The following is a 16,189-nucleotide window of genomic DNA, read 5'->3' as shown; positions in this document are numbered from 1 at the left end:
TCAATGTTGGGGGAACCAGTGGTGACGAGACTTAAAGTTTCGGGATCAAGCAAATGAACCTTTAGATTGACAGGGAAGTTTTCTGGAGTTGGGTTTCCGGGGAGAACTATTTGCTTTTCTTCCCGGTGAGCCTGGCCACCTGCCTCTGCAAATAATCTTTCTCTCATCTCAGATAAAGGAAGTTCATTGTGTGACCTGCTGGAAGATCTCCTGGCCAGCAAACTAGACAGAATCTAAGTCTTTGCGAGTTGGAAGTAAGATGAGCCTATAATTCCTTACCCAACCAAGAAGCATGGGAAACAAAAAGGGGGTTCTTTAATAATTAAACTTCAAAGGTGTACACCAGGATCCTTGAGGGCAAACTTGGTCACCCCAGCAAGAAGGGAGGGTTGAAAGTCTATCCGGTCCTGCTGCCCTTGTTTCCCTTTCCGCAGAGGAGAAGCTAAGGACTGTCTCTCTTCACAGGCAGTATTGGAATGCAAACCCCTGGCACCGAGCTGACTCCCAGGCCACTTTTCTATTGACATTTTCTGCCATACTCGCTACATTCTCAACATAACATATCCCACCACTATCATTCTGTGGCGGCTGCTCAGTTTCACTTACTGAAGCACCCCCAAGAAGGGGCAATTCAAAATAGGAGGCAGAACTCAAGAGCTCATCACAAATGCCGCAGCTTGGATGTCCTGGATCAGAACCCGCATTTTCACAAGATACTCAGGTGGCCCGTACGCACAGTACAGTCTGGGGAAAAAAACTTCCGGACTTGGACCTACAGTAAGCAGAACATTTTGCAATGTGGCAGTGCCTGTCTATGTAACCGAAACCTAAGTTGAGTGAGGCACTACTTACTATTCGATTTGAAACAAAAATGTGCTCACAGCTCCGCTTTCAGCATTCCCCCCGTGGGCTCAGGCACTTGGGAGTTGGAAAACACAATTCTGGAGCACCTGGGAACAATGCAAAGAAGGTTGTGGGGAGGCGGAAGATGCTCCGTGGGGGTGCTCTGGGAAGCGTATACACTGTGTGTGTTCAGCTCCCTTCTGAAACGCGTGCCCTCAGTCACGCCGGGGTGAAGACTTGGAGCCAGGAACTCCTGAGGGCGGTGGGGGCAGCTGAAAGTTTGCCAAAGCCCTCGGAGGGGCCGGTCTCGGGGACATGATTGGCAGTCAGGAGAGAGAGGAGGGCTGGAAGCCGAGTGGAGGGAGAAGGCTCTCGGGCGGCGAGAGGTCCTGCCCAGCTGTTGGCGAGGAGTTTCCTGTTTCCCCCGCGGCGCCCGGGTGAAGTTGAGTGAGTCACTCGCGCGCACCGACCGAAGACACCCCCGCGCGCGCGCTCGCCAGGGGCAGGAGCCGGCCTCCTGCGCAGCTCCCCTCGGCCGCCGGGGGCCTCCCCGCGCCCCGCCGGCCTCCAGGCCCCCTCCCGGCTGGCGAGCGGCGCCACATCTGGCCCGCGCATCTGCCCGGCCGGCCGGCGCGGGGTCCCGAGAGGGCGCGGCGCGGAGGCGCAGCCGGGGCTCCGGGAGGCGCCGTCCGCTGCGCTCGGGGCCGGTCTATGACGAGCGGCGGGGGCTGCCATGGGTCGGGGGCTGCTCAGGGGCCTGTGGCCGCTGCACATCGTCCTGTGGACGCGCATCGCCAGCACGATCCCGCCGCAAGTTCAGAAGTCGGGTGAGTGGCCCCCAGGCGGGCTCGGCGGGGCGCCGGGGTCCCCGCTGCGCTTGACAGTCGGCCCCCGGCGCTCGGGCGGAAACGGGAAAGTTCCCTCGGCGGCACCCACGCAGCCCGGCTCCCCGAGGCGCCGGGCTGTGAGTTTCTCTTTCAAAAGAGGAGGAAAGTTAAAGGGGAAGGGGCGCCGGGCACGTCGGGCCCCCTTTGTGCGGGCAGGAAAGGCGTTGCGCCGGCCGCGTTCGAGGCGAGCCCCCACCCCCGGAAAGGGAAGTTTGCGAAGTTGCTTGGGCATCTGAAGGAGCTGGGGAGCCGCGGCCCGGAGCGGAGGCCGCCGAGGCCGCCGGAGCAGCTGGCGCACCTGGGGTCGCCGCGGCCCGGGGCGATGCTGCGTGCCCACCCAGGTCTCGGCCAGCCACCCCCTTCAGTGGCCAGTGATTCCAGCCTTGGCTCCCGGAAGGCGCCGCACGTTCCCCCAGGCCGGCTTCTTGGCCGGGAGTCACCGTATGAAAGTTTCAAGGAACCGGGCAATTTCCAAAGAAAGTTCTCTGGCTCCACCGATGGCTGGGCGTGGGTGGGGTAGGGAGCGGGGATTGTCAGGTGGCAGGCTGGAATTATTACCTCGGTGCCTACTAGGTGCCGGGTGCTGGGTGCTGGGGATGTTGCCTGGAGCCAGACAGCCCTGCCTTCCCGGAGGTGATGGTTCTCTGCAAGCGTCCTTTGAGGGAAACGGAAAAGTTAAATTCGTAACTGTCCCTGAGCTACCCACTCGGGGAGGTTTTCGGGGGTGAAAAATGCAGGAATTGAGTTCTTAATTATTTGTTATGGAAAGTACCGAGCCCCGGAGACCTTAAAATTTATTATTTTTTGGCAGCAGTGATCCACATAACTGCGTATCTGCAGCTGAGGTCTGGGTGAACTGAGTACTTGGACCTTGAGGGCCTCAGCTTCCTCATCTGTAAAATGGTTAGATTTGGATAACTTACAGCTCCTTCATCTGTGACATCTTGTCGCTCTCTTCCCCCTTTGGTGACTTGGAGATGCCCTGATAGCCCACATCACCCTGAGGCGCTCGCTTTATTTACCAAGGGCCAGGGGCAGACTTACCTTTACGTTCGTCTAGAAGAAATAAGCACCAGGTTCTAAATGGTACGTTTCAAGAGTATTTGAAGTGGATTGAGAACTTTTTTAAAATGGTATTTCTTATTGGAGGTGGCATGGAGATGGGAGTTTTGAATGGAATGAGGAAGAAGCACTGTTGTAAACAAAAAATCCTAACCCAGATTTGAGTTTAATAAAGTCCTAGTGTCTCATTTTTGGATGTTTTCCTACGTTGCAGCACCAGCATGTTCAAGTGTCTCTGATTATACTCCCAGACACTTAAAAAACTGAGTTATTTGTTGCTAATAAAGATTTTAAATGGCACCCTTAATTTTCTGAGCATGTTAAAAATCATTAAAACTTTTGTTTCAGGTTACGGAAGAAGGAAATCAGCAGACCCTGATTTCGTTAGATTTTGTTTACAAGGATAAGATTTATGAATTTTCAAATTCCAGACTCGGTAGTTCATGAGTCAGTTTCATTTCATCTATATACACATTTCTAAACAATTAACTTAAAAGCCTAGTGGCTTTTTATTTGGGCTTTTGAACAGTTTTAAAAAACCCACAGATTTCATATTTTGATGGAATTAAAGTTTCCAAATTTGAACTAAGGAATCACTTTGGAATTTGCATTCATTTGAAATTAAATTTTCAAAGACACTGGAAGGTTGAAGTCAGCTATAATGAAAATGAGAAACCTACTTCCATTTCCATTTTAATTTTCCATGTAAGTAAGCGGTTTCAGGATTTTTCTAAAATAACTGGTAAACCATCAAGATATTTTTCAAAATACCTTACTGTGTGATAAGATATGAGGAAATGAGATGGCTAACAGCATCCTATTAGGCCCCCTAAAAAAGCCCATCTTCTGTTCAGTAGATTGATAAGCGGGCAAAGGATTTCAGTATAAGAACAAACTTCACTAAGAAATGTACTTAAAACCTTTAAAAAAAATTTTTTTTTGTTTTGTAGATCCACCCTTCCTAAATGCCCCAAATTAAGTAATTACTCTTTAGGGGGATATCTTAAATGTCAGAAAACTCTTCAGATCTGAAAAATGTGACTGTTACTTTTCAAATTCCTAACAAGAGATTGCTGTTGAGGACTCAGTGTTGGTAAAAGTGTCATACAGATGAACTTCTTACCTAAAATCATGTTAATGATGTACTTATTTTTGTCAAGGTCGGAGACTAGAGATCACTAGGCCCAGAATTTGATCTTTGGTCTGTTGCTTTTCAGAAAACGCATTTTTACCTTCTCGGCCACTTCCTTTAATAACATCTTATTTTTCACCAGTTATGGTCTATACAAAATTCTCATCCTATTTTGGATTTATTGCCTTTTTTCAAGGTAGCACCCCATGGTGATGAGTCCTCATTATTGTTTGTGTAGCTACCTTAACTGCTACATGGTTTCCATTTTAGTTTGCCAATCCTTAGTTATCAACACAACTTTTAAAATTTTTCTTTATTTTTTAACCCCTTTTTCCAGTTAAGAATGACACCTCATTGGTGCCATTGTAAAAAGCGGCCATACTCATTTGTCCTTTTCAGCGTATTTATAGAGCATCTCCTTGTACCAGGCAGGAGGCTCGGACCTGGAGACACTATCCTGAATGAATAAGATGGTTTAACGTATGGGAGGGTGTTAAAGGCAAAGACAAGGGCATATAGTTTAATCCTGTGTACTTGGGAAAGCATTAATGAATACTGGTGGTTTATTCTCTAGACCCCTTTTTCAAAAGCCATTTGGTTGGTGAATGCACTTGGAGGGATGCAAGTTGAATGTTTTTTTTCTCAGTCCCTCTGAACCTCTTTCTTTTCATTGATCTCTTCTTTTCTATGGCCATGTTATAGGCCCCCACTTGGGCCACTCCAGTCCTCCATTCTGTAGCCAATGTGGTGGACCCAGTGTGCGCATCCAGTCTTTCTTTTGAGGAGAGGCTTCAAGATACAAGCTTTGGAATGGAGGCCTCCTGGGTTCCAGACCCACCTTCCATTTACTGGCTGTGTAAGGGGACACAGTCCCCTTCCTTCTCTAATCCCCAAACCCATTTGTAAAATGGGGATTATGGAGTTATGGTGAAGATTAAATGAAATAATGCTTTGAAGTGCTTAACACAGTGCCTGCAACATAGTAAGTGCTCAGTAAATACCAGCTTTCATTATTACTATTAACTCCTTAATCAGGCCTCAATAGGTCCTCCATGATTTGGTTGCCATTTGATTCTGAGACTTCACATCCCACTAAGGCTCACACTTTCCAGTTGTATCCATGTTATCCTGCATACACATTCCCTGAGCAGTTTAGGCCTTTTAGTGCCTTTGTTCAAGCTGCTATCTGTCTGGAACTCCTTACCCGAATAATTTTCCCTGTCTTTCAGACTTAACTCAAGTGTCATCTGCTTAAGGAAACCTGTTTGCATGCCATGGGGTTGAGCTGAACATGCCCTCCTGGGGACAGACCTCTCTCTTATCTCATAACAATAGCCAAAATTATATCTTTATGTAACTCCCTTGCCAAGCAAATCTCTCAAAGGCAAGGGGTGTATCTTGTTAATTTCTCTACATCCAGCGTCCCCAGAAGGACCCGACACATCACCCAGCACCCAGGAAATGTTGAGCTGAGCTGCTGATACAATCCAGGGCAAGCATTTTAACAACCAGGCAGTCCCTGTTTATTGGGAGTTTGCTCTGAATGGTAAAATCTTCCTTTTAGTTAGAATAGTGTTGGCTCTGATCTAAGTGGGCAGTTTGGCTGTTTTTATAGTATGTAATTGGTGTTTTTTTTTTTATTCTGATGAGATGTGGAAAAAGATGCTTCAACTTCTCACAAACATGATGGAAAGTTCTCATCCAGTCCCTTTAGCTATACATTTTGAACTGGTGTAAGGCATTCTAAGCCATTCCAAAACTTTAGGGTTTCACCAAAGAAATTTTCCAGTAAATACTGAATTCTCTCTCTCTCTCTCTTTTTTTTTTTCTCTAGAAGGTTGTCGAAAGGAGACTTTCGTTAAAAATGAAGTGCTGAAATCTAAATTTAGCTTTTAAGTTTCTTTTTTCATCAGGGTTTGATGTTTTGGTTTATAAGCGGTGAAGCAGAGTTGGGTGCAGGGAAGTGTGGGCCTTTAGCAGCTTCTGTCTGCTGCAGAGCAGCGTGGATATTATGTAGGTCTGATGCAAACCACCAAAACAGTTTAAAATAGGGTGCAGAGGAAACATACTTCCTGGCTAGAGCATGGCATTATTTAGCCAATTTCCACATAAAAGCATAACTCTGCCACCTTGTTAGCTTCTGCCCTCCAGCTCCTCATGTGTAGCTTCAGCCGAATTAACACATGATTTTCAGTGGAAATGACTTAGCAGATACACATTAGTAGTAAGAATGCTCAATACTTATTTTGTGCTCCCTCTTTTTCTTTTTTTTTTTAAAGATTTATTTATTTATTTGAGAGAGTGAGAATGAGAGAGAGTACATGAGAGGGGGGAGGGTCAGAGGGAGAAGCAGGCTCCCTGCTTAGCAGGGAGCCTGATGCGGGACTCGATCCCGGGACTCCAGGATCATGACCTGAGCCGAAGGCAGTTGCTTAACCAACTGAGCCACCTAGGCTTTTTCATGTCATGTTTTGCTCCCCAGGTACTTGTTGCTTCTGACTGAGGCAATACGATGATTCTCCTTCCTTGCCTGGCATGTCAGAAGGGTTTAGAATGCTGAGCAGGCACATTGGCTCATCTTAGGGAGAAGTGGGGAGAAGGGAAACTAACATTAGAAAATCTGCTCTGAGCCAGCTGCTTGAGATGACTTATCTAATTTAATCTTCAGAAGAAGCCTGCAAGATAAGTTTTATTATCTTTATTTATAAATGGGGAAGATGGAGTCTGCTCAAGGTCGCTTGAAGTTTGCCTGTGTGTCTGTGTGTGTATGCGTGCGTTCTCAGCTTGCTCTGCTTGCATTCTGCTAGGCTCTTTTACATAGTGGATCTGTGAGTACATTATGTTGAGATGGAAGTTAGGGAAGGGGTAAAGAGTCATCGTGTTTGAGAAGGGCAAACTTACCATCTGATACCATCAATTCAGTGCTCCTGATTTCACGATTTGCTTGGCTTGCGTGATCTGCCTCCTTCCTGACTATCTCTGTACCATAGAAAATCAAGATAAGCCCGTCTCTTTACGAGGAAACTCTACTCTTCCTAGTCTTATCATGGAGTCCTGGTGGCAGGAGCCACCTCATGTGACCCATGGTTCGATTGCTTACAGCAGTTGGACAAGCACCGTTTTCAAAGCTGTGTTCTGTACACCCCCAGATTCCAGGCACGTAGGACCAGCATGTGCGTGCAGGCCTCAAACAACTGTTGGTTGAGGGCAGAGAGAACAGAATTTATCGAACATAACAAAGGCGGATGATTTGACTCTTGAGGTACCACTAATTTGAAAACTGGTATGTGGTTAAGGTTCTTCTCCTCATGGTAGGATCTGGTCTTTTACTTGCTATGATCAGCTTTTTAGGTCTTGGCACTCAACATGAAGCAACTGCCTCCTTAGATGTAGTCAACTCAGGATCTCCCCCTTAGGCTTTCAAGGGTTCCCTAGCATCTTTGTTTTGTTTACAGGGCTGGAGCTTAGTTCATTAGAATGGGTTTAGCTGCAGAGTAAGTGCTCGTGACTCCTGAGGATGTAGGTGGGAAAGGCTGTCTGCTGTCAAGACAGGCAGCAGAGGCTCTCTCTGTCTTTCTTTCTTCCTTTCTTTTTCCTTTTTTTTTTTTTTTTTAAAGATTTTATTTATTTATTTGACAGAGAGAGACACAGCGAGAGAGGGAACACAAGCAGGGGGAGTGGGAGAGGGAGAAGCAGGCTTCCCGCCGAGCAGGGAGCCCGATGCGGGTCTCCATCCCAGGACCCCGGGATCATGACCCGAGCTGAAAGCAGATGCTTAACAACTGAGCCACCCAGGCGCCCCTCTTTTTCCTGTTTTTCCTTTCCTTCCTTCCCTTCCTTTCCTTCTGCCCTTTTCTTTTCTTTTCTTTTCCTTTCTTTTCTCTCTTCTTATATGATGAGATGCCCCCCCCCGCAATTTTTTCAGCTCAATTAAAATGTAGGCCTAGTATATGGGCAAAAGGGGCCTCTGCCCTGGGTCTTAGAGGGCACTGCCTTTGGTCTTCTAAAGTCAGACCCCTGTCCATGGGGTGAGAAGACTCCTGGCCTCTGTGGCTACGGGGGAGCTGTAGCTGTGTGGGGTGTGTGCAGGGATGTGTTACAACTTGGGTGTCCATGCATATCTTACAAGGCCCCACTTGATACAGGATGGAGCAGGCATTGAAAGAGGAAGGTGTATGCTTGGCCAGGCCTGGGACAATGTTTACCCAAAACGCCCAGTTCCAGAAAGGGGCTTGAATAGTTCAAGAGTTTTACAATTATACTTGGTCTTCCAAAGTATTATGAAGATACATTTGTTAGTCAGGGTAGGACAAAACCTATTTTATGTGACATTTTCTCCACTTGATTTATAACTTCCAATATTTTGATCTATGGTATGTGGGCCTTCATTTGTCCTTACCCTGGGTCTTCCGATGCCATTGGAACAACATTCCTTTGCAGAGGTGTGGGGCACCAGATTGGTTTTTGTTGATTGTGTTATGTTCTCCCTGGAGAGACTGGTCATTAATGAAAAAGCTAAGACTGTTTGTGATCATAATGTTGCATCTTCTTTGTGAAACTCAGGTTTTCATAGTTTGTATTTTCTTGAAGGAAACCTTAGTTCTCTTAATTTGACTCGTTCTGTCTGCTATTTCACTTATACACTTTTTTTTAAAGATTTCCCAGTGCTGTAGTAGTATTTCCTCCCTGTATTAGGAACACTAGGGCAAGGTGAAACTTCTCTGGATGTTTTTTTCTACTATTGTAAATATTTATTTGAGTGATCCATAGCCTTCTCAAGCCTCTGTAAGGAAAACAAGAACATTAGAACAGTGTTAAGAAGTAAAAAGCCCTTCTGACACTATAAAAGGTATAGGATTGTCAAAACTATACATTTTAGAGAGCCAGGGAGTTGGCAAAACAAACATGAATGTTTCAAAGGAAAATATGGGGTCAGGTGCGTACCTTAAGCATATGCCCCAGCAGGTCTTATCTGTGAAAGCTGTAAATCATTACAGAGGATTCACTAACTTTGGAGGAAACTCACTCTGCTGCTTTGTGGATGACTACTGGTCATCCTAAAACTCTGTGAAACTTTTCTACATAGGGAAATTGAATTGGCCTCATGTTCCCTGTGAGTGGCATCCCTCTCTTGAGGAAGCATTATTCATGAGCCTTCTTGGACTGGTTTCCCAGTAATGTATGGAGCCCACTTATTGAGATCTTGCTACTGCCTGGATCATGCTGAGCACTACGTCTCTATCAGTTATTCTTCAAAACAACTCCATGAGGTAGATTTTATAATACTCATTATAAGTCCTTTGGAGTTTAGATAACTTAGCAAAGGCCACCCACTTAGCAAATGATTATGCTTGGGTTGGAACCAGGATGGTCTGGTCTAGGGACCTGGCCTCTAATTGTTATATTATATACAATACTGAGACTAGACCGCTTCAATTGACATACTGTTCTCTATTGTAGCATGGGTGGTGGGGGAACATAGGGGTTAAGAAAACTAATGGTAATGTCCAACATATTTCTAAGGCTTTAATGTTTTTCATTTATTATCCCATTTAATTTCTTTAGCTAAATAAAATAACATTTGATTCATACACCAGGTAATCAAACGTCATGCCTGTCTTGTGACCTCAATGGGAAAATGCAGTATATACATCAGTTGATGAATCATGGAGTATTTATGCCATCAAGGAGTTTTTAGGTATTCCAAACAAAACCGCCCCTTTATTTGGAAGGATTGGGGGAATTCAAAGATGCATAAATACGTGGGGGTATATATATGGTATGCCAAGGTGGATTCACCATGAGGTGAATGGAGTGTAACTTTCAAGGCTTATCCCTGGTATAGACCCATCTCCTGGCCATGGAAGGGAGACTGGCAGTGTGCTTAGTGAGTGTCAGTCAGGTCCAAGAATATTTAAGAAATCTTGCAGTACCTTGAATATTATAGCTCACCATATAAAAGAAACTTGATGGAGGTTTTCCCAAATTTAGAGACACTTCAGAGCATTTATAGGATGTCACTGAAAATGAGTGATGAAGCTGAAACTTTTTTGAAACTATTCAAAAATAAATTACAAATTCTGATCAGCAGTTCTAGAGGAAAGACTGAATTATTTTTCTATTCTCTCTATAGAGAATATTACAAAATATCATTGGAAGAGGCAATCAAAGAGTATGCAATCAAAAAAGATAGTAAACATATTTCAGGGATATGTCAGGCAGTTAATTAATAAAAAATATTTTTCTTTTAAAATTTTATGTTTGTGGTATTTGTAGCTTTTTAAAATTTGCAATTTGTGAGACGACATTTTAAATTCTAAGTATTCACTTTCATACCTAAACTTCTATTCTTAATTTTTATATCCTTTTTCTTAAAAAGTGCCCTGAAATTTAAAAGCTTAAGCTTTCATGAGACCCAACCCTATGCTTAATGGTAGGATTTACTTGTTGGTCTAGAAAATAAATAAAAATGTCTCCTTCTCTACCCCCACCCCCATACAGAGACTGAAGTCTGCATTGTTACATCACCAAACCCAAACTTTTTTTTCCCAGGTTTAACTACACCCTTCATTATTTTCCTAGTTTAGAGGCCTCATGCCCAAGTAGAGAAGAAGTTGTAAATATGTAATTCTCACAGAACCTTCATCTTGAATGAAACCCAGATCTGACCCTTAGTTTGAGATGAAGACTGTGCCTAGGAGACAGCTGGTGAAGACTAAAATATGTTATACTGGCAACCAAGGTGTCCGGGTGGTCTGTTCAAGTCCCTTGGCCCCACTATTTCTCATTTTTTTCTAGGTACAGTGTCAAGAATTGGACTAGATGAGATTTTCGATTTATTCTGTTCTGAAATGTTTCATTTTGTAGCTTAGTGGAGGAAGCCATTGAAGTTGACCGAAAAACGTAATCCTTAACTAATCAAAGTAGAAAACTCAAAAGTCATAACAGGTCAGAACAGACACATACCACAAACATCCACTTGGAGTTTGTTGGAGATGACTACTGTTGAAAAAAGAGAAACCATAGTTATTTTGAAAATTTCCTGGTACAGGTGCCTGAGCATACACCGTGACTAAATAGCATGTTTACTTGAGCTAGCACTTCTTCCTTGCTGAAGAAAAGGCTTACTTGGTTTTGGTGGTAATACCATTTCTCTTTCATTAATTATGGTGTTCTCATTCTCCCCTTCCTCTGAATTGGTTGAAGTGTCTGTGAAGGTTTTTCCTGAGGAAGACAATTATGAAATACTTTGCTATGTCTAGGAAAAGAAAGTCCTAAAGAAGCGCCTATGTTTTTTGGGAAAAGAAAGGAAACTCGTCTGAATATAATTAGTCTTCTCTGGCTTTTCAAAGATTTTTCACCACTCTTCTTAAAATATTCTCAGAAAAGACAGAATTTGCTACAGATTGGCAGATTGCAGACTGCTTTTTTAGGCAGGGGAGTAGCTATGAACCCCATAATTTTATTTCTGTATGGTCTGCCTACACCATTTAGCACAGAGAAGAAATCTTCTAACTATTGCTTTGAATGACTATCTTGTTACTACATATCACTTTTATGTTTTGTTTTCTAAAACCCATTGTATTGGGGGAAAACGATGATAAAATTTGACCTCAAATGTGTGAAAAGGAAAAACAACAACTACAACAACCAGCAGTCACATTTTGCATTCACTATTCAGGAATCCCTAAAATTACATTGTTGTAAAATAATTTCTAACAATCTCAGCCCTTCCTGGGCACTCTTTTATTCTTATAGTTCCTATTATAATTAATTATATAATTTGTATTGCCTCTTTTCTCACCTATTTATTCCAAGGAGCCCCAAACCAGCCAGTCTTTTCTTTTTTGCTGTTTTCTGTTTTCCATCATCTCCAGCAAGCCCTGCTTGTTCTACCTTCTCTCCCCTTCACGAGCCTCATTTAACATCTACCTATTGTGAGTTATAATATGCACTGAGGTTCAAATCTGGAACTCAAGCATTCTGACCCCAAAACGATGCTTTTGTATCATCCCCTGATAACAATAGCTGAAGATGTTCTAATACCTTGCTACTCAAAGGGTGGTCCAGAGACTAGCAGCATCAGCATCACTGAGAATTACTAGAAATGCAGAATGTTGGGCCTGCTCAGGATCAGCATTTTAACAAGATCCCCAGGTGACTCCTGTACATATGCACTGAAGTTTGAGAAGTGCCACTCCAATAACATTAAAGCATCTTCCACAGAGGAAGCAAAGGATCTGCAGTGATGGGTGGATCAGATCAGACTTGTTTCTGTCACTGAGGAAGAGAAGGATTCCAGGGAGAGTGGCTTCTAGTTTTATGAGGGTGTTTTGACTCCTCCCTAGCTACAAGGCCCCTTTTTAAGTGTAGGTAACTAACACACTGACGCTAGCAGCAACAAACGCTCTGACAGCAAGTCAAGTCAGTTAGTGAGTTGGTTTTATCCTGTCTGTTTACCCAAAACATCTTCCATGGCTCTTTCCCTTGACCAACAACTGTAGATCCTAGAGATCCGTTTCTCTGCATTTAACACATTTACTCATTAGGCATTTAATCATAGACTGCCTTGACATTTGTAGGCCTTAATTAAGAGCTATTATACCTTGGCATTTCTTAAAGTATGTGGCACTGTGCTGTATACAGAGTATGTACCCAATAAATAAATGAATTAATGTCAGATTTTTCAGGACATGGTTCTACTCTTCAGCATTAAAAATAAAATCTTTTGCCTTGAGAAACTTATTTGGTTGATGCCGAGTGAGAACTCACTGAATTTTCTTGAATCCCTCAACATTTATTTTAGTCTGTTCTCAGAGTGCCACCAATGGCTTTTTCAGTGATTGTTATTTTATTCACCATAAGGCAATTTTTTGCACCTCAGTTACTTTTGTCTTTAAGAATTATTGGTCTCAGGGCACCTGGGTGGCTCAGTCGTTAAGCGCCTGCCTTCGGCTCAGGTCATGATCAGGTCGTGGGATCGAGCCCCGCATCGGGCTCCCTGCTCGGCGGGAAGCCTGCTTCTCCCTCTCCCACTCCTCCTACTTGTGTTCCTCTCTCGCTGTCTCTCTCTCTGTCAAATAAATAAAATCTTTAAAAAAAAATAAAATAAAATTTAAGAATTATTGGTCTCTGGCCATTACAACAATCAGTTCTCACACCTCTTTCTGATTTTTTAAATAATTTTATTTCCTAATTTTTTTTTTCCTTTTGACATTGTAAATGTACTGGGCAAAAAAACAAACAAAAAAACAGAAAAAAACTTTCCATAGAAACCTGTATTTCATGTTGCTGCTTTCTGCATCAACTCGCATCTTATTCATCAGAATAACTGTAAATCTTATTACCTAGAACCTCGTAATCAGACAAATTTTTACAACAGGAACCTAGTTACGTGAAATGCATAACCATTTGGTTTCATTTTTACTCTTAAATCATACTACCACAATGCAAGTCTGACCTCATGTTTCCTGTCCTCTATGAGAAGCTCATTGGTTTCTGCCCATGGATACCCTTCGTCATTTTCTCTTTAATACATGTACACGGCCATCAGTTAAATCTTCTCCCCAGACGTCATTTTGAATAGGTGGCTCCTGATAGAAAGCCTTCTATGGATCCTAGGTGATTGATTATATGGCCCTTACTTTCTCTTTGAGGTCAGGGGCCATGTGAGTATCCTTGGCTCCTAAGGTGTACCGATGGGTCACAGGACCGGTTTGATGATTACATGCATGAATGCAGCCAGGCCTCTCTCCCATTTCCCTTTCTGCTCTTGCGCGTGCCTCAAGCCCTGGTTCCATTCGAACTAGACGTCCTCACGCATCCTTTTGCTTTTAGATTTGTAACTGGTGACTGTTCTGCTCCTCCCAATTTTCCCGTTCTCTACCCATGCCCTACAATACCTCCAACATGCTGAAATAATGCCTGAGCAAATGCCATTTCCCCTCTTGGATCTTCAGTTAGTTACCCCAGTCAGATTTCCCTTCTTTTTCCCCTTCACAGCCTCACCAATAGGCCTGGTTTCTGCACTCAGGTGGCTTTGGCCACCAGGCTACCTGTAGCTATATAGTTGTGCCCCTTATTAGAATGAAAATTCTTTGAGGGAGAGTCTTCTGTCTGATTCTTCCCTAGCACTCACCGTGCATTCTCACTGAAAGATTGTTGCTGTTTAGAATTCATTACTTTTAAAGGCCAGGGAAACTCCTTATAAATCCAAGATGGGATGATAGGAGGTATATATATATATAAATTTATGTGTGTATATTTTTTTCTAGACTGTTTACCTTCTCACCACCAAGTGTGTCATCGGGGTTTGTCATTTATAATAAAGCCACCCAGAGGGAACCATGGCTTGTGGGAAATTTTGAATGATCTGAGGCATGTAAGTTGCTCTTTGCAGGGGAGGTTCCCTCTGCCTTCAGTCTTTAGCTTCTGTGAATTTGAGGGAGCTGCAGTCTGTGGGTGTTAAGGCCTGTTGCTTTTCCATCTGTCACAGACTGCCTTTGATTCATTTATCCTCTTGTGTGTGACTCTTTTGTAGGGGACCCAACGTGTTACAACTGTAGGCGCTAGAAAAAGTCATAAAGTAAATCGTATTATCTGACTCGGAACAATTTTTTGCCACTCCTGCCTTTCATTTTTTATGAATTGTAGGGTATCTCCTGTCACTGGGATACTTGGAGAAGGGGCAGTTGAACAAAGGGGTTTTGGTGCAGTGGAGAGCATCTGAAGACACCCTTCTCCCTGCCTGAAGGAAGACATCCCCTATTGCAAAGATGACTCCTGGTTTTAACAACAGCTTCCAGACATGGCTCCCGCCTCTCTTCTAGCCGGATTATCACCCAGGGAGCCCCTCCTCCAGGGAAATTGGGGAGCTACCCCTGACTTCATAACATTACTTAGGCATGGACTAACAGTGCCCTACCTGCTCTATCGAGGGGAAAAAGGACATGAAATAAGAATTTTATGTCTTAATATTCTGTGGCACTTATGGGAAATGGTTGACATAGAATACTTTTAATTTGATGTACTGTTGGTTAGCTTTCAAAACTGCTGAAAGTATTTCTCTTTCAAGATTTTGATGATGCTGTTGGTGAGGATGTTTGTGGCCATTACATAATCACTTACGCAGCACCGTGCAAAGCATTTCGTCAAACTCAAGAGTGTCTCCTGTTACCAGTTTATTAATGAAATACTTAGGGTATCTTCAGGGCCAAGGAAGGAACCTAGTTTCTTAATAGCTCCATTTTTGCTTCTTGAATAACTGTTGGAACTACAGTTACCTCTGCTCCAAGCTTATTGGCATTGTTACTCCTCAAGGTATAACTCCCTAAAAACAATTGACTAAATGTCAGATGTCTGTGTTACTCATGTTCTGCCAGTCAGACAGTTTTGTTCTTCTCTATTTTTATTCAGACATTCATCTTTAAGCTCTGGGAAAGGAATCTTAACCTTGACCTCTGATACAATGTACTGTTTTTATTACGATCAGTACTTTAATAAAATTTATCTTAAAACAAGTCATGGTGAGCATTTTATAAATTGTCAAATCACTATGTTGTACACCTGAAGCTAATACAATATCGTATGCCAAGGGTACTTCAATTAATAATGATAATAATAATAATAATAAGAGAGAGTCTTTAGAGGGAGCCTTTGAAAATCTTGGGAAAATCTGATGGATTCAGTGTCACTTCTTCCCATGTTACACGAAGTGATCACGGAGCCCACCTGGCGTTTGTGCTCTCTGAATGGAAGTGCCTTGAAGTTAAGAGCAAATGAACGGGTTGGAGGTGGTAGTTGATGATCCTGCTGGTTGAAAGCAGTCACTTGTGTGCCCTTCCTCAGCAGTGACCAGGACTGCAGTGGAAGGTCCTGATTTTCGTGAACATTTCTGCCCACAGCCCTCTCTGGCACGTATCTCTTGGGAGCATATAAGATGTCCTTTGTTGTTAAAGTGGCTGTTAAGTGAATACGAAAAGCACAACAAACATCGTAAAAATCGTCATTTGCCAGCTTGTCCAGGCATATATAAAAAAAAAAACAACACCTAGTGTCAGTGGGGTGCCCGGGTGGCTCAGTCTTTAAGCTTCTGCCTTCGGCTCAGGTCATGATCCCAGGGTCCTGGGATCGATCCCCGCATCGGGCTCCCTGCTCGACGGGAAGCCTGCTTCTCCCTCTCCCACTCCCCCTGCTTGTGTTCCCTCTCTCGCTGTCTCTCTCTGTCAGATAAATAAATAAAATCTTAAAAAAAAAAACCAAAAAA

At 43.5% G+C, this 16,189-nt stretch overlaps 1 protein-coding gene across 1 annotated transcript in view; it reads left to right on the top strand.

Annotated features, from left to right (window-relative positions):
* The first annotated feature begins 1,322 nt into the window (after positions 1-1,322).
* Positions 1,323-16,189, top strand: part of TGFBR2 (transforming growth factor beta receptor 2) — an 89,739-nt gene continuing 74,872 nt past the window's right edge. The window contains exon 1 of the mRNA XM_034993315.1: positions 1,323-1,670. Within this exon, the coding sequence (XP_034849206.1) occupies positions 1,577-1,670 (94 nt within the window). The 5' untranslated portion in view covers positions 1,323-1,576. The remainder of the gene's footprint in view (positions 1,671-16,189) is intronic.

The sequence above is a fragment of the Mirounga leonina genome, unplaced genomic scaffold, assembly GCF_011800145.1.
Source record: "Mirounga leonina isolate KUSES-001 unplaced genomic scaffold, KU_Mleo_1.0 Mir_115, whole genome shotgun sequence".
NCBI lineage: Eukaryota > Metazoa > Chordata > Mammalia > Carnivora > Phocidae > Mirounga > Mirounga leonina.
This window is presented reverse-complemented; position numbering and strand designations above follow the sequence as displayed.